Here is a 25,861-nt window from a genome sequence, read left to right as displayed (position 1 = left end):
GCTAGATATATGAAGACAGACTCTTGAAATGTCCCTCTAGCTGAAGGGTTGGGATTAGTTTCCCCGTTGTACTGTATTGGCAAAGTATATAGGGGACAGAAAGGTTCATCAAATACATAAAATGAGAAGAATTGTATTGACCCTAACAGAAGTTTCTGTTCCACTTCAGGGCTGAAATTCTGCTGTCTTGCTTTTCCTCATTATCTAGAGTTCTCTAGTATCGGCCTGAGACAAAAAAAAAAGGGCCTTTCAAATGTCAAGCATAAGTGCAATGGCTGTTTTCCTGGCTTCGCTCTTCCAGATGCTCAGACACTTCTGGGATCATAACAGAGGGGCAGGAAAAAGAGTAAAGGTGACAAATCCTGTGTTCCCTTTGCCATCGTTAAGTCTCAGGATAACTTACTTTGCTTGGACTGTAAATATCAAAAATAAGTATTTTCTTAAAAGTTTTCTTCATGACAGATTTAGATTGCTCTGCTATTCCAGAGTTATTCCTTGCTCTGAAATAAAGGAAGTCTGTGTATGCTGTTGATTATTATAGTTAAAGTGGTAGTGCTGACATGCTTCCCCAACTGAAAAAATTATTTAACCATCTTCTAAATGTGGAAAACCCAAGAATAATGGCAATAATAGATACCTCTTGTCCACCTTGCCATGGCACAGAGAGTTTGGTCATGTTTGGCTTAATCTGCTGCCTAATGCAAGGTAACATGGCGGATAAACTAAATCAAATGGGTGACATTATTAGACTTGAAAGATGATAGCTTTTGTAAAGCAAATGGAGTGAGATTGTATCCAGAAGATTTCAGATGTTTATTCAGGTCTTGAGTCTTTGAAACCCAGCAAATTAATGTTTTAAGTGTTGCAAAACAAGTGACTACAAGTACAGCTTATTACTGGCAAAGCTCTTGCCTGAAACAGAATTCAGCTAAATCTTAGGGGATTTTTTGTGTACTTAATTTTTTTTCATTTCTGCCAGTGCTTTGTAGAGGCAGTGGCTTTTACTTCAAAGCCTACTACAACAAATGCTTTAGTAATTGTTGTAATCACTAGACTCAGAACTTTTAGTTACGAAAGTTCAGTATCGCAAAGATAAGTTTAAGTTTCAGTGAGCTAGAATTTAATACTATACATTCACATAAATAGTATCCAGGAAGTATTTTTGATTGTTTTCAACATTGTCATAAAAGGTTGTGTTTATTGGGTAGTTTTAAGGAAGGTTTTAATTTGTATTTCTTTCAACTGTGTGTTCATTTTGAATGCTTATAACAATTCATTGTGTGATATTACTTGAGCCTTTAAAAAGTTGGTCCTCTAATTATCGTTCAGTAAATAAGATGGAGTTGCTGTGAGGGTTGTAAACAGTTTGGAAGCCCGTGAAGACATTCCTATTTTCTTTATGTCAAGCTGTGTTCCTTTTTGTTTCTGCTTTGTTTGCTTTATGAAGGCAAAATGTTCAGTTCTCACTCAATATGTAGTTTAGATAAAGCTTTTTTATTTGTGATGACATTGTGAATTATTTTTTTTTAATAGGCAAAACTTGGTTCAAAAACAAGGGGCTTTTATTTGTTTAATACCTGAAAAAAGAATGGAAGTACCTTTATTTCTTAAAATAAGTACCCTTCAAAATACAGTGTTTATGCTGTAAAAATATAATGAATTTTCTTAGAGTTTATCAATAATTTGTTAAATTGTAAAAAATTAAAAATAGCCTCTTCAAGAAATTTGTCTTTCAGATCAGAGTTTTGTGTGTGTTCTGAACAGCGTAAGAAGCTATGAAGACTAAACCTGCTTCCATTAGCTTCTGGATTTGTTCTCCATTAAGTTTAATTATGTAGGAAGTTTTCTGATAGATAGTCTTAAAAATGTTTGGGTACTATGCCTGTAATTTTGGTTTTGTGACTGTGCTGGGATTTCTTTTAAATTTGGCCTGTCTGAGTACTTAGGAGTTTTAGAGTTCTTCACTCTTGATCATCAGGTTATTAATATGTTTCTCTAATGTATCTTCCTCAATAATTGATATGTATTAATTATTTAAAATTAAAGTTGCAGTTAAAATATGAAGAATTAGCATTAATTGTGTGGGGGTTTTGTTGTAGGTATGACATGCTGAAAGCAAGAACTCAAAAGTAGAAAAAAAACAAAATTAACTTTCTTTCTTTGTATAGCCCACTGTTTGTGAACGGGAGCTCTGTGTATTTGCTTTTCAAACATTAGGAGTGATGAACGAAGCTGCAGATGAAATTGCAACTGGGGCACAGGTAGGATTATCTAATGTTTAATACATGTTGGTTTTCTGTAGTTTACTCAGTCTTCTCAGTCTCTTCCAGTATGTGTTTTGACTTGTATTACCATATGAGTAGTGTTTGGTAAGTATTATTTATTTGTCCTCTGTTATAGCTGTAAATGCACTGGTTTATGCGTGGTGTATTCAAACAGTACTAATGAGGTGTTTCCATTGTTTTGCTTCCATGTAATTAGAGTAACTGTGTTTTCATGTCCTGTTGTATTCAATTAGGTCACCTGGGTTGTTAATAAAGGCAGCCATTGTAATTTGGAGATAATTCACATTTATTTTCACCTAATGAGCCATTACGACGCTCATGCAATTAGTAAGCTACTTCCTGTTCATGGTCTTCGGATGCAGGGATCCACTGAGCATCTGTTGTTTCGTTCATCAAATAGCAGTGGGAAAGTCCTTACTGATATTGCTACATAGGGTTCTTTCTTCTTCTCAAGGATCAGGAATTTAATGTAAGTGTGCTTCCTGACTCTAAATTCAGTTATTGATGTAGTTATAGCCCTATCAGTGTTTTCTTGAAATGTTTTAAGTTGTGCTTCCAAATCACTAACCTAATGTTTCATTAAAAACGAAAGTTAAAGGATCTTATGTTTAAGGTCCCCTTAAGATCTTTTGTTAAAAGTTTGCACATCTTAAGGAAAAGTGCTCTTGTCTCCAATTTTCTGGTTACTGTGCTTCTACACAGTAAGCAACATGGGTTTTTTAGAAGAGCAAACCTTCAGGTTTTTTAACTTTAACTAGCACTAGTGAGTCTGGCCACTGGAAGTAAACTATTCGGGTAGATGCCTGAATACAACCACGAGCATATCCTCAAAGGAAGAAAGTTGCAACAGTGTACACCAGCTTCCTGACTTGAGTATATGACTGTGGAATCGGATCAGCAGCTCTTCATCTGACGTCTCAAGACCATTGGAGGGCTGTATTTGCTATATCTTGATACCAAACATTGGGATGACAGTTTAGGCTTATAAGAAATGGAAAGAGGTGTGCAGGTGAAGCCCTACCTCTTCCTCAGCCTGGAGTCCTGTGAGAATTTTATTTTTTTAATTCAGGCACTTACATGTTGTATGTACATTTAGAATCGTTGAATCACAGAATAGTTTGAGTTGGAAGGGACCTGTGTAGTCCTACACCCTGCCAAGAGCCAGGACAACTTCAACTAGCTCAAGTTGCTCAGAGCCCTGTCTGACTTGACCTTGAATGTTTCCAAGGATGGGGCATCTACCATGTGCTGGTGTTTCACCACCTTCACTGTAAAAATCTTCTTCTTTATATCTAGCCTGTATCTCCCTCCTTTAGTTTAAAACCTTTACCCCTGGTCCTATCACTGCAGGTCCTGCTAGAAAGATTTTCCCCATCTTATCATCCCTCTTTAGGTACTCAAAGGCTGCAGTAAGGTCTCTCAAAAGCCTTCTCATCCACAGGCTGAAGAACCCCAGCTGTCTCAGCCAGTCTTCATCAGGAAGGCATTCCAGCCTTCTGATCATTTTTGTGGTCCTCCTCTGGGCTTGCTTCAGCAGGTGTAGGTCTTCCTTACGCTGGGGATCCCAGAGCTGGACACAGTGCTCAGGGGTGCTCTCATGAGGGCAGAGGGGCAGAATCCCCTCCCTCCCCTTCCGGCCGCATTGCTCTGGATGCAGCCCAGGACACGTTTGGCTCCCTGAGCTGTGAGTGCTCATGGCCGGGTCGTGTCCAGCCTCTCACCCACCAGCACGCCCAAGTCCCTCTGGCAGAGCTGCTCTCAGTCTGTTCATGCCCAGCCTGTGCTGGTATCAGTGGTTACCATGACCCAGGTGCAGCAATTTGCACTTGGCTTTGTTGAACTTCACAAGATTCCCATGGGCCCACTTCTCCAGCTTGTACAGCTCCCTCTGGATGCCATCCCATCCTTTGGGCACATCAGTTGCACCACTCAGCTTGTGTAATCTGCAAATTTGCTGAGAGAGCACTTGATCTCACTCTCTATGTCATTAAATAGTGCTGGTCCCAATATTGCCCCCTGAGGAACGCCAGTCATCACCAGTGTCCATCAGGACACTGAGACATTGACCTCTACCATCTGGATGCAACCGTCCGACCAATTCCTTATCCACAGAACTGTCCATCCATCTAATTTGTATCTCTCCGATTTAGAGAGAAGGATGTTGGAGGGGGCTGTTTTAAAGACCTTACAGAATATAAATGACATCTGTAGCCCTTCCCTTGTCCACCAGTATAGTCACTCCATCACAGAAGGCCACTGGGTTGGTCAGGCAGGACTTGCCCTCAGTGAAGCTGTGCTGGCTGTCCCAAATTGCCTCCTAGTTCTTCATGTGCCTTAGCACAGCTTCTGGGGGGTCAGTTGCATGCCCTTCCCGGGCACAGAGGTGAGGCTGACAGGTTGGTAGTTTCCAGGGCCCTCCTTTCTACCCCTTTTTAAAATGCAATGTCTCCCTTTTTCCAGTAATTTGTGACTTCACCTGACTGCCATGCCTTTTGAGTTAGCATGGAGAGTAGCTTGGCAACTCTGTTGTCCAGTTCCATCAGGATTCTGGGATGCATCTTATCAGGTCCCTTAGACCTCTCTATGTTCACATTCCTCAGGGGCTCTCAAATCTATTCTTTGCTGACAGTGGGAAGCACTTTGCTTCCCCTACTTTCTGCCTTGAGCTTCATCCGCTCAAGGATGAAGGTGTGTGAAGGAGAGACTGCCAGTGAAGACAGGCAAAGAGCTGTCAAGTTCCTCGGCCTTCTCACTGTCTGCCATTGCCATTTTGCCAGTCGTGTTCAGAGAGGGGTGCACTTTCCTTGACCTTCCCTTTCTGGCTCACATACCTTCAGAAGCCTTTTTATTATTCTTTGCATCTCTTGTCAAGTTCCTCTCCAGTTGGACCTTGGCCTCCCTCACCCCATCCTGACACAAGTGGGCAATATCCCTATATTCTTCCCAGCATATCTATCCCTGCATCCACGGCCTGTGCATTTCCTTCTTCCCTCTTAGTCTTACCACGTGGTCTGAAGTCATCCATGCCAACATCTTGTCTTCCTTTCCTGATTTCCTACACATGGGGATTGAGAGCTCTTGCACTCTGCGGAAGGCATCCTTAAAGATCTGCCAGCTCTGATCTGTTCCTTCGTCCCTGAAAGCAGTTTCACAGGGGCTCCTATTGAATAACTCCTTGAACAGCTGGAAGATCACTTTCCTAAAATTAGGAAAGAATTAGGTATAAGCTTTTTTAAGTAGAGCTAACTAAGTAGAGGAGAGGTGGCCCTGGTTAGCTCTCACTCAGTGTTTTATGTAGGTATCATTGTTGCAGGCATATGCAGAACTTGCTTTAGATCTGTGGGGTACTTCTACATTTACAGAGCTTTGCTGTAGAGTTCTGAAGTGATTACAACCTTAAGAGTGCTTAAAAGAGATGAGGGGTTTTGTCTATTGTCCCATTGGGGAAAATATTTATTATAGTTTATTGTTTAGGTGGCTAAATTCTTCTAAGTTTCACTTTAGTGATAGCATTGCAACCAGCTCACTCTATTGGATCTGGCTTAGCCTCTCATTCCTGTTTGCAGAAACAGTTCATCGGTTCTAGAGTTTGATCCATCTGAGCTCTTTTTGTCGTTAGTTTAGGACAGTGTGAATCACAGCATAGACTGTCAGCACAGTAGTTATTTCTCCAACAGCCTAGCAAGCTTAGGCTGACTAGTAAAAGGTAGGCATTCACATTTTGTCTGATTAATCCTCCTCCAAATCATTTTGTCTAGTGAAGAAACCTAAATACAGGTTCCTGTCATTAGAAATCACATCCTGTTTTCTTCTTCTGTGCTTTCAGCTAGTTTCCTAAGGTGTACAGCCCTACTTTGCTACTCCAAATAATCTGATGGCTTCTCCTTAATAATAAGTGGTGGTACTTTCTAAAACTTTCCAGCCTGAACTCAAGTTGCCTTGTATTAGTCATGTAGTCAAAATGCCTGAAAATTAGATGTCTGATTTCTTGATAGTTCACACTATTTGAAAAGTCTCTTGAGAGTGAGAGGCACTGTCTGAGGGACTGATGTCATAAGAGGAATTGTCATCACCACATGTTGTCTTGTCCTAATGAAAGTGTTTTAATCCTTACTTCTGTACCTCCAATTAAGGAGGAGGAGTTCACACTCAGTTTCAAGGACATCTGCTAGATCCACAGCACTTCCCCCAAGAAATGCGTATGCAAGGCTGTATTATAAGGTTTCTATTAGATTCACCGTGCAGTTTAAGTTGTTTTGCATTGCATCAACTCAAAACAGTGAAATCAGAGGAAGTCAGATGTGAAAAAAAAGCAGAGTTGGAAACAATCTGGGAGTCAACCGTTTGTTTAAAGGAGGGCTTGGGGATTGTGTTCTGATTAGAACTGTGCCAGTTTTAAGGCAGTATTCCATCATGCAAATCATAAAGCAAGACAGCTTTGAGTCTCTGCATTAAGAGATCTGGGGACTCAAACAGCTCTTCCCTAGTAGTGTTTTGTGACTGTAGACTAAGAAGAGCTTCTCAGAAGCAGGGTGAATGCTCAATTTCACAGCAATACATTTACACAGGGGTAGGTCTGCTGCCTGATCTGGTTGCTGGTCTCCTTTGTAAATGCTAGTCCATATGCCCTATTTTGAAACATTCATCACGCATACAGATAGTATAAACTGGAAAGTAACTAGGGAACCAATGGGGAAGCGATCATTATTTAAGTAATTTCATTTTGCAATATATGTGAGATATTTAGTAACTAGAACTAACAGAATATATTAAAACTGATGGAGAAAATTGTCCATTCATGATGAAGGAACAGAGGAGGAAAACGGCAACTGTATGACTCACCACAGCGCAGTTCTTTTTCCCTTTCATCATTGTTCTTATTTTCATTCTGCTTCTCTAAAGGACCATAATTTTTTTCCATCCAAATGATCAGATACAGTGGCAGATGTACAAAATCTTCTAGAAGAGTGTGAGCTGTGAGATGAGATCTGATCCATGTGGAGTCGTGGGAGGAACCAGGGATATCTACTAGCTACAGCTTGTCTCAGCTTTTTCTTTCTTTCATGGAAAAGTCTATTTTCACACAGGAATGTTTTCAGAAGCACAGAAAAAACAGGGGGAAATGAGTTAATCTGCAGCTACTTTTTAGTGTAGCAATTTTGAATTTCATTATGAGCTGGATTTATATTTCACAGCTGCCAGAAAGCTGCATTCTCTCATGTTTGTTATTGCTGTATTCTATTTTTAACTTCTGAATTACGTATTTTGAAACAATTACATGGGAATCTGTGTCTAAGTGGTGTATGTGCTTATGTGCACACACATGAATATGTATCTGTGTGCTCATTACATGCACAATCCTGTGCAAAAATCATGAAAATCATAGATATTCAAAGAAGTGCTGTAATTTTGTACAACAGGATGGGAAAAAGAAGATCCCCTGGTGTGAGCTGTGCAAATGACTGTTAAATCATTGCAGTATTCTGGCCTTAGCAGAAGCAATGTTTTCAAGTGTTTCTGTGATTACAGTCTTCACGAGAAGAGCAGAAAGTGGTACAAATTTGACAGACCATTCTTTGGTTTTGAGCAACATTTTTACTGGCATCTCTATACAGAGATACACAGAACCAGCACAACCTCATTTCCTTAGTGAATAAATTTTAAAGGAATTAACACATGCACAAGAAAAAGCAGAACTTCAATGAATTTGATACTATAGTACTTTTAGTACTAGATACTGGTCCTAGTTATATACGCCTGGAATAATATGTCATGGCTGAACCCAAACCCTGTTGAGGTCAGTGGAAAAAATTTAGTCCTAAACTATCTCCTGTGGATAATACAGTTTGGGCAGTATAGGTAACAATGAAATATGATGTATCTATAATGTGTAAAAAAAAGCAGACTGGAATATAATATATATAATTATATGTATAACATAAAAATATGTATAATTATACAATATAAAAGTATATATTTTGAATAAAATTTTTGAATATGTCTTTCTTTATCACCAGGTGGTTGATCTGTTAGTATCCATGTGTCGGTCTGCATTAGAGTCACCTAGGAAAGTTGTCATTTTTGAGCCATATCCTTCTGTAGTTGATCCTAATGATCCTCAGATGCTGGCCTTTAACCCCAGAGTAAGTAGTTGCCTTTAATTATGTCATTGCTTGGTTTTAGTCATACATGAGGTTCCAAAGCAAAGACTTCTTATGGAGGAGTCTCCTTTATTACGAGATGCAGCTCTAGAATATAACAGAAGCAGGACTGTTTTCAAAACTTTGTGGCTTTTATTAATCGTCGCTGAAAAGGTACTTGAATATAAACTTGTCCTGGTTCTGGCCTGGACAGGGTTAATTTTTACAGTAGCCAGAATTGGGCATGGCTAAGACCAGGAGATTATTCTATACCTCACATCAGTGCTGGGAGCAGGGGGAAGGGAGTCTCTTCCAGGGAAAAGGGTTCCCCTTTTGCTTGGCAGAGGGAGCAGTTGGATATTATTTATTGCTGGTTTTCTTATTTCATTGCTGTTTCCAGCTGATTGTTCTTACCTCAACCCTTGATCTTTACCTTTGTGCCCCCCAATTCTCTTCTCTGTCCCAGCAGGGGGAAAGGGGAAGGAGGAGGGGGAAGGGGAAGTGGAGAGTGAGCAGTGCTTGGTTTCAATGGGAACACTAAATTGGAGAATACCATCCCTAAACCATGGCAAAACTGTAGGTTATGTTAAAGCCAAGAAACTTTTCTAAGGGACAAATTCTAGATGCAAAATTTTATATTCTAAGTGTCTTTTCACTCATTGTGCACGTTGGACGCAAAAGGAAAGCTGGCCTTTGAGAGATACAGGTCATGTTAGCCAGGGGATTTCCAGTCCATCTTTTCATTCTCAGAAGTGTCATTGCCGTCATCTCATTTACTCACTGCAAGCAGTCATTTCCTTATATGTAATTTTACCAGATGTTGACAGTTGAGTTTTGTACAAGCATCAATTTTGAAGTAAAGAACTGTGCTTGCATTGCCTGCTCCTTGGGCTCCCAATGCTGCCTTTCAGGAAAGCCCTCAAGCTGTGAATATTCCATCTCCTTTAAGCCATTTCCCCATGGCATAGATGAGAACTTGGCATGTCTTGCACTGGGATGCATTTCACTCTTTCTGAACAAAGACCAGCTAGCCAGGAGTTCTTTCTTAGGAGAGGCTGAGGTGTTCTGTAGTGTGTTGGCAAGACCTAAAGATGGGGAAAAGCGGAGCTCCTGGGGGTGACACGTCATGTGGAGTGGATGAAGCACAGACTGTTAAGCCTGTTCACTCAGGACAGGTGGACCTGTCTGATAGTGGTTCCCAAGCAGTAGGTCAGCAAAGATCAGGGTCAGGCAGAGGGACCACTGAAGCACCTATGAAGTTTTATAGAGCTGTTAGCAAAGGAAACACATCTGTTTATACTCATTTCATTTAAAATCTATTTGGGGCACTGCATTATTTATCTCAAGAGCATGTTGTCCAAATAACTGTGTTTAGTTACAAATGTTTGTTTAAAAATGAGCTGATTTTTGGAGTGTTTTGGAGATCCCAGTGAAAGTCAAAGAAAAAAGATCATAACAGGATTTTTTCAAGGAATTTTCCTGGACAATGAATGAGAGTTGGTGTACAAGGTGGAATAAAGCTGATGGTTGGAAATGTTTGAAAGAATTGATTTGCCCAACATTCCTCGTAGCTTTGGTTTTATACACACTCAAAGAATACAGTTTTTTGTGGAGCCAAAGACTAACATTCTTTGAACTTATTTGTGTGTTTTGTGTTACATCAGAAGAAGAACTATGACCGAGTCATGAAAGCATTGGACAGTATCACTTCCATCAGAGAGATGACACAGGTGAATTTAAAAGTACTTACCTAATTTAATCACTGTTTCTACAACTTGAAAGCTGTTTATATTGCCTGCCTGTGACAGGTTGGGAAGTCAATAGTCAATAGTATCATCTCTTTCCTATATAACTCTAATAATATTAAAATGTTTATTCAAAATAACAAACCTAGAGTAGCCATAATGGCAGTTAAATAAAAGTCATGAAGTAGAACTCAGATATTTTGAAGTTTAAATAAGAGATAATAACAGCAGAATGGGACATTGTAATGAGGTAATCACCAACTGCTGTATTTCTGGAAATACCAAAGCCAAAGACCTTTACTTCCAGAGCAGAAGAAATTGATTTTGTGTCTGTGTTCTGAATGATATTCAGAATGACATGATATTTATTTCTATTATAGCAAAACTCTCAATCAACTAAGTGTAGATGGGGACTTGGAAGGTTGGGTCTCTTGGATTTAATCTCATATTATTTGTCATGGCATATCTGATGGTCATATTTCTGGTTATTGTTACACTCCTTTCCCAAAAAAACCACCTGGTTATAATTGGTTGTTTAAATCTGTTCCATATATCTTGCTTTTCCAAGTGCAATATAAATGTATCCTCTCAACAGTTTTCAGTTCTTGTTCTGTGTGTATTCACAAAATACTTTGGGATTCTTGAATGAAGAATGTATGGAGAGGAATAAAATAAATTGAAAACTAAAATTCACATTTTTTTGTTAATTTGTATAACATCTTATAAAAATTGAAAAAATTGGGTGTTTCTGTGATTTCTTATCATGTCTTTTAAAAATAAAAAGTAATTACTATTTTGGGTTTTTTAAATGTTAAAATAATTCTTGGACTAGTAAGTTTTTTAAAGGGGTGCTTCACACTGTGATTGGAATCAGGACAGGTTTTCAAAGAAATTATAATATGACATGGTATTTATACCTTGAAACTGTTAAAAATACCAAAGTGGATTATTTTGGGTTTCTTTGTGAGACTTAATTTTGTGAAGTTCCAGTCCAATTTCTTAATCAAGAGCCAAACAAAAATGGTTGTCTTCTTCTGTTCTCCCTGAGATCACCAATGTTTGCTATAATATAGTCATTTTGATGCTAATTATGTGCTTATTATTTTACTCCAGGGAAAATTGTTGCTATATTAATTCTTTTTGTCAAAAGACATTTATAACTCTACTATGTCGTATATCAGTAAAACTGTGATTTAAACCTACTAATGAGTCCCATGAATTAATTTTAATAGATGAAATCATGGGCAATGTAAGATAAAAATTCAACCTATAAATAACATAATTACTCTTTTCTAGGCACCCTACTTGGAAATAAAGAAGCAGATGGATAAACAAGACCCTCTTGCACATCCTCTTCTACAATGGTATAAAGATTCGAGATAATAATTATTAAAGTACCATTTGTAATGAATAATCACTTGACCAGTGTAATTTGGTGTAAGGTCACCCTAATAATTAATGTTGATATTTTCAACTGCAGCTGTTCTGGACTGTTTCTGGACCTTATCTGGGTCCTCTGATCTCATTTTCTAATTAAGGTTGTGCCTACTTCCATCTGATACGTTTAAAGGCCTGCAGCGGGGTGCTTTGTGGTAGACATTCATAACACATTTTTAAGAAGTTCAGTTTGGTTACCGTGTCTAATACGTCTGTTTCTTGTTTTAGGGTTATTTCTAGTAATAGATCACATATTGTGAAGCTACCGGTGAATAGGGTAAGTGTCTGTGGGTTCTCTATTATTTTCTGATGTTTTATGGCTTATATTAGCATTTTAGGTGGGAGTTTACTAGCAAAACGTAGGTGTCTGCATTCAAACTGATTGTGTGGACTCTAATAGTCAAGAAAGTTTCAGGTCACAATTTTTAGAATCGTGAATATCTAAAATAGGTCAAGGGAATAATGTTCATAAAAAGCCTATTTGATGTGAGTAGCTCAAATACAGGTGTCTACCTTGTAGTCATCTGAGATTAGGTGAGAAGTACATCACATTTTGTTTTGTTACCGTATAGAATATTAGATACAGAATTGTACAGAAAGCAGTGCACACAAACACGATGTACGAGGAGATCCACTTATAAGTAATCCTGATTAAGGGTGTAGTAAGCTGCAGCCTTACAAATAACCTTAATTCAAAGCCAGCTCTGATCAGAATACCATGATGAAATTGTTCAGTTTAATTATTAGAGCCATTCATAAACTGAAATCTATTTTCAAAAATTTCCATATGTTTCGTAAACTGAAAAACATTTTACTATTTGATTTCAGCTGGAAACTGTGGAAGTGAGACCAGTTTCAACTTAGTTCATGTAATATTTAGACGCAGTCATGTATTGTGTGGAAAAGCATGATATCCTTAAGGATTTCCATCAGGGAAATACAATACTTTCATATTAATCAACTTCTCTTCACATGTGCACTCTTACATTTTCCAGCAACTGAAGTTTATGCACACTCCCCACCAGTTCCTTCTTCTCAGCAGTCCACCAGCCAAAGAATCCAATTTCCGAGCTGCTAAAAATCTCTACGGGAGTACCTTTGCATTTCAGTGAGTACATATATTCATAATAACCAAAGGTTATTGAAATGCCATGCTATTTTTTGGTTCTGGCATTTGAGGTTTGTAGCTGTGAAGCTGTGAGTCTACTGTTTTAAAGGATTTCTGGTCTCATTTTGCATTTTACACTGTGAATTTTACCGCTTTCTTTTTTATTTTGTTCAGTGGTTCACACATTGAAAATTGGCATTCCATCCTGAGGAACGGCTTAGTTGTTGCTTCCAATACGAGGCTGCAGGTAAATAAACAAAACAGACTTTAGCTTACCCTGTACATGCTTGATTACATACTAGCTTCAGCAAGTTTTCAAGGGGTTCATATGGTAGCCATATAGGTGGAAAAATGGATGGTTTCAAATACCACCTTGTTTCCTGTAAAAAGTACTTTTCTGATGCAAATAAGATGAAGTAATATGTCTGCTAAAACGTCTAGAAAATCCCTTTGCTGGAATCAGTGTCTCAGTTCTACATTGCAGAGCAGCACCTCCAGGAGGCTTTGCTCGGTGCTGCTTAAAAGTGGTCGGAAGTGCAAGTTAGAGCGGCCTGAAGTGTCTCCGTGTCAAAGGATCCAGAAACATACTAGATTTACAGGAACGGGGTTTGCAGCACTTTCTCTGCTCCTCTGGTCTTTGGGAATGGAAGCATGAGTGCGCTGGCCACAAGGGATTTATTGCAAACTTCTCAGACTGTACCATCAGGAGACCACTATTGCAGAGCAAAGTAGGCACTACAGAGTGACTGGGGAGCTCTAATGCAGAGTGTTTTAACACTGTGGTTTTGACAGCTCTCCCCAGAGCTGAGTCCATGTACCTTGAAAGAGGATCCCAGGGTGTATTTGGTCACATACAGAAGCACTCTTTGTAGGCATCCTCCATAGGAATATTAGAGTTAAAAACGGAAATCACAATTTTATATATAAACCTTAAGTAAAATTCTGTTTGGGAATCTAGACATAGTTTCCAGGACATATATGCATATATTTTAGTTTTATAACTAAAATATGGGCATGATTTTTTAAAAGACTTCTTTGAATACTGTTAATTACCTGGCAATAAATTAGTACAGTGGGCAGATTCTGTTCCTGTATTTCTGTTCCTGTAATTATTATCATTTTTTCCAGGTAACCAAATTAATGCTAAATAATCACTCTGCTCTTTTTCAGCTCCATGGTGCAATGTTTGGAAGTGGAATCTACCTTAGTCCATTGTCAAGCATATCATTTGGTTACTCAGGTGATACTTATAAATCACTCTGAAGTTGGAGAAATATAGGGGTGTATCTCACTCTACTGCTTTTCTTACTGTTTAAAACACTGTATTCAGTTTTATTTTTGTCAGCAGTGATTTAATTTATTCAAAAAAGAGAAAATATTTTTTTAATATAAATAATAAATTAGAAAACTCCCTTTTTACATACTGTCCATATTGTTGAAGGTGCTTAGAATTCTTATACTTCTTTTTTGAAGTAAATGTTAGCTAATAGTGAATGCTATGTGTAGTAGAGCAGGTCTTGATGATTCAGCTGAAATCCAACTTTGTGGTTTTTGTCAATACCTGCCTAAGTCCATCTAACTTCACCTATGAATTAATGGTCTTTTATGACCTGATCTGAAAAAACAAGTATTCATCAACAGACATGTTCAACCCTGTATATTTAAGAGTATTCCCAAATATCACCATGTCAGGATTACATAGAAAGTGCAGTTCAGTGTGTTTATTTTAGCCTGAGGACAAGAAAGAACATAATTTCTCCCACTAGTGAATCCTAAAGTGAGTTGTGCAGAGTTTTCCATATAGGAATTAAATCATAAGCAGAAGCATAATAAAAATGAGACACATAAATGTGTATATTGAGAAATTAAAGGGATTTTAAAATATGGTGACTTTCTCCTTTAGGTATGTGGTATTTACTACTTCCTCACATATGAAAGTGCAGGTATATAGTTTAATTTGTGTTTGTGTGCATGTAGATGATGCTGAGAGTTTTAGTTACGCTTTCTGGTACTCAGTGTTTCTAGGTCATGGTTTAGGAGCTCAGCCTTTTGAGCTACTAATTGCGGAACTTCAACATAATTATCTCTAGATGCACTTTTAGCTTTTCAGAGATTACATGAGTATGAAAGCTCCTTAGGACTCACTAAAAGTGCTGTTTGAAGTATCATTATGTAACAAATTGGCTGTCTTTTTGGACAGTATTGCTTTGTCAACTTCAATGTGTTACTGCTCCTCTCTCTGCCTGTCTTGGCCCCTTCCATCCTGTCTCCTCCAGAAAGGAGACTTGTGTTCCACTGAAATGGGTAATCCTTGATGCCATTAAAAACCATGGAAGAGTCCTACACATCCTGTTCCTTCAAAGAGTTAGACTTCCCCGTAATTCAGTCTGTATTTGCAAAGTGCCAAGAAATGGAAGTGTTCAACGTCAGGTTAGATGGGGCTTAGAGCAACCAGGTCTAGCAGAAGGTGTCTTTAGCCATGGCAGTGGGATTCGAACGAGATGATCTTTAAGGTCCCTTCCAACCCAAACCATTTCATGATTCTATGAAATACAGAGTGCTGGAAATGCAAGGAAGCCCATAGTATCATACAACACAGGAATTTTATATAAACCAACATGAGGGATATGAATGAGATCTAGGGCACAAACGTAGATGTTTCAATTTCTCAGCTGGAAACTGGATCAAATGTGACTGACAAATAATTTAATATTTTTCATGTAGATAAAGGGATCAAACCAAGGTATCTTTTAAAACTAAAATTGCCTACTCATAAAAATTAATTAGACTTTTAATAAAATTCCATAAAGTCCCTAGGATGAATATCCAAAGTTCTTTCTCTTGTGATTTTTTGCTGTCCCACCCACAGTAAATCAGACTTCTACTTCAGTGTGAGTAGGGTCAAGTAGATTCAGGACATGCTGACCTACAACCCAGTTAAGCCACTACATAAGAACATTCCTGATCTGAATGCAGTGGCATTTAAGCTCAGGTTTATCTGCTTTTGCACCTACTTAATGCTAACTTGACTTTGCTAATGTCTTTGCAATATGTGCAGAGGTACCTGTAATTTACAGGATTTTATATTGTGATACTCTGTGACAGAGTTAACTAGCTTTCTGAGTGCCATGCAAAGGACTGTGATTCCCACTGTGCTGCCTCTTCCGTTCTCGTACTTAACTCTGCTTTTTATGATATTTATAGGCCAGGGTATCTTACATTATTTTAATATTCCTAGGGATGAACAAGAAGCAGCAGAAGGTGTCAGCTAAAGATGAACCAGCTTCAGGCAGTAAGGGCAGTAATACGTCACAGGTATGGTACATCAACCATCTCTGGAAGATTTGTGGATTTTATTAGTGGGAACTTAGTAGCTGAAAAAGAGGTAATATTATTCCCTTTGTGCAAGTTACCAGTTTTATTGCACTGAATGAAATCAACAACTTCAGAGACTGCAAATATTAAATACAGCCCAACTACTTTAGTAAAAATTTATGGGGCATATTGCAGATCTTGTGCTGTTCTTTTCCAAGTAGAAGAATTTAGGAAGAGAATGAAAATGAAATACAGGTTGCGTTATGACCTTTAGCAAGCCCTTGCCTTCTGAGTTTTAGACTTGTAGAAAAATGATGCAAAATAAATTGACAGTGGTTATTCCTGGGAAATGAGCAGCATTTAATTGACAGCAAGTTATTTTTTATTTTTCATGATATTCATGAACCATTAAAATTCTGCTATATCTAAAGCAAGCACACAGCATCTATGCACAGGGCTAAATTTCAAGAAAGAAATCTTAGCATCTGTCTCCATGATTAACACATAGAAAATTACAGAATAATCTGGCTTTGAAGATAGATTGGCGTATCCCAGCAGAAGTTCTCAGAAGTAGGAAGGCCAATAAAATATCAGGATAGTGACCAAGGAATTGGTGACTAAATTCACCTTTCTTCTCTTTTTTTTTTTTCTGATACCAATTTTTTTATTGATAACACTGATATTTCTGATCACATTTTTGATTCTGTAATAATTAGGAATTTTAGATACTATTTTTTGAAGGCGTTCAAATCCCTCCTATAATAATAATATAAATGGGGTTTTTTTATAAATTCTGTTACATTTAGAAATAAGAGACAGACTGCCTCTATCTTTGTTCATTAATAAGCCACTGAAAGTAGCAGCTATTGCCTTTGTTGCTTTTTCACTCAGTTTGTTTTACTGCACTAATTCTGTTTTCTCACATTTTTACATCTCAGTCACAGAAGAAAGGACAGCAGTCACAATTCTTGCAAAGCCGTAACTTAAAATGCATAGCCTTATGTGAAGGTAAGCTGAAATCCCTTGTGGAACTGTTTTAGTCATGGCCACAGGGTGCGCAAATTACAGGGTGCAAATCAGTGAGACCTTTAGTTGGTTATTTAGGCAAGAAACTACTGGCAGGTGTAGGAGTACCTGCTCAACAGCTGACCTTTTTACTTCAGTAAGAACATTTCCCCTCTTTGAACAAAACCTGTAGCACATGCTGAATTTTCATGGAATGTCATATACACGTAGTGACTGTTCATCTGATCTGTGTTTCAAATGTGATCATATTCCTAAGCCATCAGGAAAACCCAGGTCATGTCCTTTATTTGAAGCACTGACTTCTTTCAAGCTCTTGCAAAATGCTTTAAACACATAAAGGTCAGAAAAAACCACCTTTCATATAGAATTTCCAAATAATCTTTTACTGTTCAGACAAACATACTGATCATCTGGCAACCAGTATGTTCTTTTTGTTTCCTTCAGAAATTTTGGGAAGTTAAAATCTAATGCTTGAGTACAGTCATTCTTGAAAGAATTGGTTTTTCTTTTAATAACTAGTGAAACCTCAGCAGGTTTTGAGAACAAATTGTGACATTTGAATAAGAATTGCACCGGTAGTTAGGAACTAGTCTTGGAAATTATATTAAACTCAATTTGCCCTTCATTTGGAGCATTTGTTTGTTTTAAAGAGTGAAAATTAAGACAGAAGGTGGAAAATGTGTTATTTCAAAATAGAAGCTTTCAGCTGTACATGGTTAAGGATCTGTCAGTCAACATGAAAATGCAATTTGAACTGTACAGAAAAATAGAAATTTAGTTCTAAAACTTCCATAAGGAACTAAATCAATTACTTGGCCTTTAATGCCTGAATTTTTAAATGTAAATTATGTCTTTCACAAGGACTTTTTCATACATGTTGTTGCTTTCTTTGTACTTACTAATGGATTACCAGTTTTATATGGGTGAATTTTAAATATTTGGTAAATGCATTTTGTGGCTTTCATATTCATTTCTCTGTGTAGAGAAGGTCGTTTAGGGGAGGTGGTTAATAAAGATTTTATGTAAAATTAATTACAAAAAATGTTTGTTAAAAATTTCAATTCATGGAACAAATGGTATCAAAATTGAATATGCATGCAGTTATGTTAGTGTTAGGATAAGATAAACCTGGCTATTTCAGTTTTAAGGGACCTACAACTGTCACCTAAGTCCAATCCTGACCTATTCAGGGGTGCCCAAACGTTAAGGCATGTTATTAAGGGTATTGTTTAAATGTCCTTTAAACACTGACAGGTTGGGTGCACCAACCCCTCTGTAGGAAGTCTATTCCAGGGTTTGACCACTTGTTACGGTTCAACCCCAGCCAGCAGCCAAGCCCCACGCAGCCACTCCCTCACTCCCCCCCAGCAGGACTGGGGAGAGAATTGAAAAGGTAAAAGCCAGAAAGCTCATGGGTTGAAATAAAGACAGTTCAATAGGCAAAGCAAAAGCAAACAAAGAAATTAATTCACTGCTTCCCATGGGCAGGCAGGTGTTCAGCTATCTCCGGGAGAGCAGGGCCCCATCACGTGTAGAGGTTACTTGGGAAGACAAAACACCATCACTCCAAATGTATCCCCTTTCCTCCTTCTTTCCCCCACTTTATGTGCTGAGCATGATGTCACATGGTCTGGAATGTCCCTTTGATCAGTTGGGGTCACCTGTCCCAGCTGTGTCTCCTCCCAACCTCCCATGAATCCCCAACTTCCTTGGAGTGTGGCAGTACAAGAATCAGAAAAGGCCTTGGCTCTGTGTGAGCCCTGCTCAGCAATAACAAAAACATCTCTGTATTATCAACACTGTTCAGCACAAATCCAAAAACTGACCCATACCAGCTACTTGGAGGAAAGTAAACTCTACCCCAGTCTAACCCAGCACACTACCCTCTCAGTAAAGAAATGTTTCATAATGTCCAGTCTAAACATCCTCCAGCACAGCTTTGAATCAATCATTCCCTCACATCCTGTAACTGCATACCAGGGAGAGGTGCTCAGCACCTCCCTGTGCCCTTCCCCTCCTCAGGAAGCTGCAGAGAGGAGCAGCAAGGTCACCCCTCAGCCTATTTTTCTCCAAACTAGACAAGCCCAGATCCCACCACCACTCTCGAGGACATGTTTTCCAGCCTTCCCACCAGCTTTGTTTCCCTCCTCAGGATGTGCTGAAGGACCTTCCCATCCTTCTCCACCTGCAGAGCCCAGCAGGGCCCACGCTGAGGCTGCCCCAGGGCTGAGCCCAGCAGGACCATCCCCTCTCTGTGCCGGCTGTGCCGTGCTCGCTGCTCTGGGAGGGGGTTTGCCCTCAGGGCTGCCCGGGCACTGCTGACCCACACCGAGCCCAGCACCAGCCAGCCCCACATCCCCCTCTGCAGCTGTCCAGCCACTCCACTCCCACTTTATCCCTGTGCCTGGCGTTACCCCATCCCAGGTACAGAATCCAGCATTTGGACTTGTCAAATTTCATCCCATTAATGATTGTTCAATCCAATCTGCAAGGCCTCTTGTCCCTCCAGAGATTCAACAACACCTCCAAGTTTGGCATCAGCACGCTTGGTAACTGTGTATTCACCTGCTGCATCAGATGGTGGATAAATCCACAGAACAGAACTGGGCCTGGAATGGAGGCCTGAGGAACACCACTGGTGTGACCAACCAGATGTAGCCCCATTCACTACAACCCTTGGGCTCAGTCCCTCAGCCAGTTCTTCACCCACCACACCACAAACCTGCTCGTCCCACAGCTGGACAACTTACACAGAAGGATGCTCTTTAAATGCATTTAGATAGCTTCAAGTGCAGATTGATAGTATAGCTTCTAGGTAGCAATAAAAAGCTTTCTTTGCTGTGTTCTCATTCTGCTGGTGAACAGCCTATCATCAAATACATGGAGCAAGTTTCAGCAAGCTTTTTGAACCTCTTGAGTCATAATTGCTATGGTTACTTGTTTTAAATATTTGGTAGTATTGCACATCCCAAATTCGCCATATAGCAGTTTCAGTCTTTGTCTTAAACACTTTGTCTTGGTTTTGGATCAGCCATCATCAAACACAAATATCTGTTCCAAATGCTGATTAGATGTCTCAGATCCTCCTTAACAGCCCTATGGCTTTTTAAATTCAGTTTTTAATAAACGCAGTTTTTAAGTTTTCATTCCATTTAACGACTTGCTCCCATACATCAGGCATCTGTGTTTTTGGAAAAGTATATTTTGGAAACAAGAATCAAGTTTATCTTCCTGTTTGTACTAGCAGCCAACTCAAAATCTGCATCGCACCAGAGACATGTAGGGGAAAGCTGCACATTCCCAAAAGCCTATTTAAAATGTGTAAAACCCAAAATCTTTTAGAGCAGTGTTTTCCAGGTGTGTTTTCATCACTGTGAAATTTATTCTTTCTCTGATAGTGATAACCTCACCTGATCTGCACAAACATGGGGAGATATGGGTAGTTCCCAACACGGATCACGTGTGTACAAGATTTTTCTTTGTGTGAGTACAAAGCTTCTCTTAACATTCAGCTTCATACTAGACCTTTTTCTCATGTTCCCTCCAATAGTTGTATTAAAGTAGATAAAAGACATTTCTTCCTAATTCTGTTAAGACTTGCTTCATTTTTTATCTCTCACTGTGCTTACTTGTGCTAGAAATGTATGGATAAGCTAGTGACAAAGGTTTAGTTGATGTCTTGTTCTAGTATAAATGAACAGAGAGTTAATGATTTTTCCTATTCAGTGGCATTACTTCATGTTATATTAAGTCTATCCATGTATTGTGAAACATAATTTCTGTTTGGCTGTGTGTATTTAAGCTGAGGAATTCATTAAAGGCTTCCTGTCTGTGCTGTGAGCATTTCCCCCTTTCACCCAACGCTTGTCCCCTTGGGGTCCTAGTGGCTTATTCAGCCTCAGGGTTTCAGCCTTACCACCTCCCACTCTCCAGAGTTCAGGATCTGCATATAAAGATGAAGCACAGCAGAGCACTTCAATAGAACTGTGTTAACATATGGAATAAGCACTTAGAGAATGAGAGTTTTTGATGTTTTTATGTAGATTAGTAAAACACTAATACGATTTTATTTTCTGTACCCTCTTTTTTTTTAGTTATGAAGATGGTCAAGTGGGTGATACAAGTATAAATACACAGGAACCAAACATTCATAAAGAGATTCTTCGAGTCATTGGCAATCAAACTGCTACTGGTTAAAAGGACCACTCTTATTTAATTGATGTGAAGCCTTCCTCAGTCTCAAAGCTGGATTTTGAACTGAAGAAGATGCAAAAAACTAATTTATTATTATTATACTAGCAAATTAACCATTTGAATACTTACTGTTTTCTTACTTAGTATTTCGTATCTCATCAAAATACCTGAGATGGTATCAATTAGCAACTGTAGGGGTGCAAAGTCTATTATTATACTAAAACAGTTAATAATTAAACAGGCATTTGGGTTGCTCACAATAAACAGACATTAAAAAGGACTTTTGTGCTGATATTTTTATACTAAACTTCAATTGGAAGTTTTAGTACTGTATACTGGTATTTTAAATTTAGAATGACTGAATTACAAGTAAGAGAGAAGATTTTATAGCGGAGCACCTGTGTTATGCAGGATACTTTGCAATAAGTAAAATATTCTCGTATTAAAACACAATAAAATACTGTCTGGAACATGTAAAATTGAAGAGATTGGTTACCTGCAGCTATCTTTGATTCTTTTTATTTTACACAAATGCAGCTAGCATTTAGACTCAAAGGTGAAAATGACAATGCATTTTTTATTTACTGGTTGAAAAAAAGCAAAATGAATGTGATGGTATATGTTCAGCTTTCTTTATCTTCTCTGGAAACACTGTCTTACCCATTAAGGAGCTCAGTTGCATTTTTTAATTGTACAAGCCTAGGAAACACCCTGGCAATCCTGAAGCTGTTAATTTCCTTTTTAGAATTTTGTTTTTTATATATTAGATTTTACAATTTCATTAAATCAACAAAGTTTTTTAATGTTTGCATCTTAACTTCAGTGAAACTGCTCTGTGATTAAATTTATTCACATTTTAAAGTATGTGCTGAGTTAAGGCTTTTACATGGCTGAGTTGGTTGTTGATGCATCAGAAAATATATACAAATGCAAAATTCTGATTTTGTCTTGGTGAAATAGTTTTATTAATTAATTTCTAAGCGATAAGAAATCAATTTAAATATCTCTGTCTTTTAAATTTACAACTGTTTTTTCCAAGTGAGTAGGACGGCAACACAGATAGAGAAGGGTCCAGTCTCCAAGGCATAAAGAATACCCTGTGCCCTGATGAATGCCCTTGGCAGCCCTCATGGTAGCTGTCCTGAAGCATCAATCACACCCTTGAATATGGAGAGCAGTTCAACTTACCCATCTGTGCAACTACTACGAGCCACCTCAGAAAGCAAAAATAGATTGAAGCCTCTCTTATGTTACTTTCATAATAAAGATACTAAAGCACCAAATAATAGCACAACAGAGCACAGGTGTGTTTGTTTCTTTCAAACAGAACTGAAGCAGATACGCTGTAATGGGTGATTCCTTCTTTCTAGTTCAAGCTACACTCCTATATTACTTGCTGCAACTGAAGTGCCCTGCAAATAAAATAGTCGTATTTGGCCTAGGAGCATATATCTGGGGATGTATTTTAGCATTCTAGACTTATTTGCTGGAGACTTTAGTTTTTCTGGGTTCATATCCAGACTTGTAAAGCCAATTCTGTTTGATTATCCCCATTTTGCTATTAGTTTTGTTGTTCTGTTGACTTGCACCTTCATTTGGTGGACCTCTAAATTGAGAATCACTACTCTGAATTTGTTGTATTTTGTGTTGTCTGTCTACGTAAGGACTGCCTTAGGTTGTGTGACTGCAAAAAGTCAACATAATTCAGAAGTGGAGCTGAGACCCTGGCATGACTATCTCCATATAATGGTCCTGCCATATGTGTCTGAATCACTGTGTTTTGCCTAACAAAAGGAAACTGAGAAGCAAGTCCACAAAGATGTTCTATGATTACTTTCTGGGCTGATAGTCCACCACTCTGGGATGCCTCTTCCAAAAAGCTGGGAGAAAAGAGAGATGACATGAGTGAGCTGGAGAAGCCAAGTAAACAGTCATCTTCCCCGTCCCCTCAAGCTACAGCAGGGGCGCAGATTAAACTTTTGAAGGAAGGAATCTGAAATGTAGCTGATGAGTCGACCTGTGTTTGCATTGTGGGGTTGTGATACTGGTCATGCATGGTGCCATCATAAGTACAGTCCCAGGAAAGGGAAGGAAAAAATACATAACTGCCAAATTTTAACACTGCTCAGAGGTTTTTTTTAAATGGATGAGCCACAGTGAGGGACAGTGTGGGGGAATGCAGGGCTCCAAGTTGTATGGAGGCCTTGCTATTACAAGGTGCCTGTCTCAGGGAGTGCTGAGATGACTGATTTAATGGGGGAGAAGGATAGTGGTCAAAAGTAAAAGGTAGAATGTGACAAGTACGAGGGTTATGAACCAGTGAAAGAGGGCAAAACGTTTCAGGAAGAAAGGTAGTTCAGAGGGGGCCACATGGCATTAGCAGCTCAGGTCCCACGTGGTGCATGGCAGGAAAAGGGACTGGCCAGAACCAAGCTGCAGCATGGGGATACACAGCCCGTGGCATTGTGGGGCAGCACCATGCCCAGGGCAACTGGGCCACCTGAAATGTGTCATTCTCTAGGGTACAGTGCAAAGACACAAGCCCAGTGTCACGCATAAACAGCAGCTGAACTAGAACAAAATTGTCTGACCAGAAACTCGGTCACTTTCTTTAGCCAGTATATTAATGAGAAACTTCTATGGCTTTGTGTTATTTGCAGGTGAATGTGAATCTTCAGAGTATTTAACAAAGTATTCTCATTATTTTTAAAAGGTGAGGGGAAGGAGGGATGTTCATTTGGCATCTGTTACTCAAAAATAAATAATCCTTATATAGCAAACTTAAAAGCTGAAACAAAGACTTTTATCACCAAGAACTGGAATGAAAAAGCCTGAGGATGAGATTTTCTTTGAAGGATTTGTCCTGTGGGGTTTTATGCAAAGGTGGAAGTTGCATGTTGCCAAGTGCTTCCAAATGACGTACATTGACGTGGATTCCAAGGGATGAAAAATAAAAACCGGGGTGATTTGGGCAAGACCCTGTGTTTTGCCCAAAGCCCTTGCATTTCCCTTCCTGTTACCATGCACGCATATGGGTGATAGAGCAATCATTGTAACTCCTGCTGTAAAGATGCAGGCTTTCCACAGATGGCTTTTAATCAAAGGAAGAAGAGCCCTGGGCTCTGCCATCTCTCTTGGTAGAAATTTCCATGAAGTCATTGCTGTTGCCATACCCAGTATGCAGCAACCAAGGGAGTTCTTGGTAAATAACTTTCTAACTTCTTGCTACACCCTACAACAAAATGCAGGCCCTCCTCATGGTGAAAAGTTTTGACAGAAAAATTAGGTTAGTCCTTTAATGTTGCACCCTAATTTTGAATGTCCATATTTCTGCTGAGTATCTTAAACATTGAGAAAGGAATTCAGAACGACGCTTTTAAATCTTTATTGAGATTCAGGCAAGTATTTAGCATTCAAGGGCTAAATGAAGCAATTTGAGGTACCTTTTTCTATGATATAAATCAATATGGCCCTGTTTTCTTCAACAGTGGTCCACTGTTTTGATAACCTGAATCTTTGGCTTGCTATTACTTACCATAAAGTGGCCAGGTTGTGTAATATTTTAGTTAATGTTTTACAGGAACTAGTCAATGACACTGGAATTTTATAGGCTTAAATTTTACCTCTACAGCCCTTGAAAAACTCTTAATGATGCTGAATGATTTTAACATAATAGCTGTTGGTACTAAAAATGTGTCTGATGAATTATGCTAAGATTATACATTTGTTAATACAAATATGAAGTCACTCGAAATGAGGACTTTGTGCAAAGATCAGTTATACTTTGCTTATAAATCACTTACGACTGTGGAAACAATTAGCATAATTCCAACAAGGATGAATACAAAGTAGTAAAAAAAAAAAGCTGAAAAGGGACAACTGAATTAAGAGATTCATGGTTTGAAAGGAAACATTAAAAAAACCCTAAACCCTAAGCAAATGCAAAAGTAATATCTAGTTAATTAAGAATTATATTGATTTAGATAGATTTTTCTCTTGGCTTTGGGGAATGAAAGTGAGATACAAAGAATATGAGCCATGACTCACCACGTGCAGCCTCTGCTGGCAGCGCTGCTGCAGCTGGAATGGCCCTGGCCACCCATTCTCTTCTATCCTGTGGCACACAGCATCCTGTGGTGTTTTATTTGCAAAACTGAGGTGTTAATGTGTCTGTGCAATTTCTTCATTATGAACACCACCTCGAGGTGAGGGATGAGCCTGTTGACTAAACTGAGCAAGCTCTGCTGTTCATAGAGCAGCAGATTCTGCTGCTTATTATGATTCTGTGAAGCATTGGAAGTTGTTCAGAAAGGATCTTGAATCCAGTCAGAAGAATTTATTCCTTAAATAAATTCCACTCAGGAGCGGAGGGACATGTGCTTCAGAAGGGGATAAATAAAAGGGGATAAATAAAAGGGGATAAATAAAAATGGGAAAATTTGCTCCAAGCAGAGCGTCATTCTGTGTGCACCGTGTTGTGTGAACTGCACAAGGATGTCGCCAGGAGTTTGAATTTCCCGATCTGTGTTTGGAAACTGGTCTGAAAGCACTGACCTCCTCTGTCTGTCCTGGCATGTCAGTGTTGTACTCCTGCTCACTGGCTGCAGCAGC

General features: G+C 38.8%; 1 protein-coding gene across 1 annotated transcript in view; it reads left to right on the top strand.

Annotated features, from left to right (window-relative positions):
* PARP8 (poly(ADP-ribose) polymerase family member 8) overlaps positions 1 to 22,881 on the top strand; it is a gene marked incomplete at its 5' end in the record, with an annotated part of 124,510 nt that extends 101,629 nt beyond the window's left edge. The window contains 12 exons of the mRNA XM_017746869.1: positions 2,169 to 2,261; positions 8,303 to 8,428; positions 10,090 to 10,155; positions 11,467 to 11,534; positions 11,836 to 11,884; positions 12,603 to 12,715; positions 12,890 to 12,962; positions 13,886 to 13,955; positions 15,954 to 16,030; positions 16,969 to 17,038; positions 20,455 to 20,539; positions 21,151 to 22,881. Of these exons, the coding sequence (XP_017602358.1) occupies positions 2,169 to 2,261; positions 8,303 to 8,428; positions 10,090 to 10,155; positions 11,467 to 11,534; positions 11,836 to 11,884; positions 12,603 to 12,715; positions 12,890 to 12,962; positions 13,886 to 13,955; positions 15,954 to 16,030; positions 16,969 to 17,038; positions 20,455 to 20,539; positions 21,151 to 21,253 (993 nt within the window). The remainder of the gene's footprint in view (positions 1 to 2,168; positions 2,262 to 8,302; positions 8,429 to 10,089; positions 10,156 to 11,466; positions 11,535 to 11,835; positions 11,885 to 12,602; positions 12,716 to 12,889; positions 12,963 to 13,885; positions 13,956 to 15,953; positions 16,031 to 16,968; positions 17,039 to 20,454; positions 20,540 to 21,150) is intronic.
* Between the last annotated feature and the right edge of the window lie 2,980 nt (positions 22,882 to 25,861).

The sequence above is a fragment of the Corvus brachyrhynchos genome, unplaced genomic scaffold (genome assembly GCF_000691975.1).
Source record: "Corvus brachyrhynchos isolate BGI_N302 unplaced genomic scaffold, ASM69197v1 scaffold324, whole genome shotgun sequence".
NCBI lineage: Eukaryota > Metazoa > Chordata > Aves > Passeriformes > Corvidae > Corvus > Corvus brachyrhynchos.
Note: the sequence above shows the minus strand (reverse complement) of the source record. Positions and strands in the feature narration are given on the sequence as shown.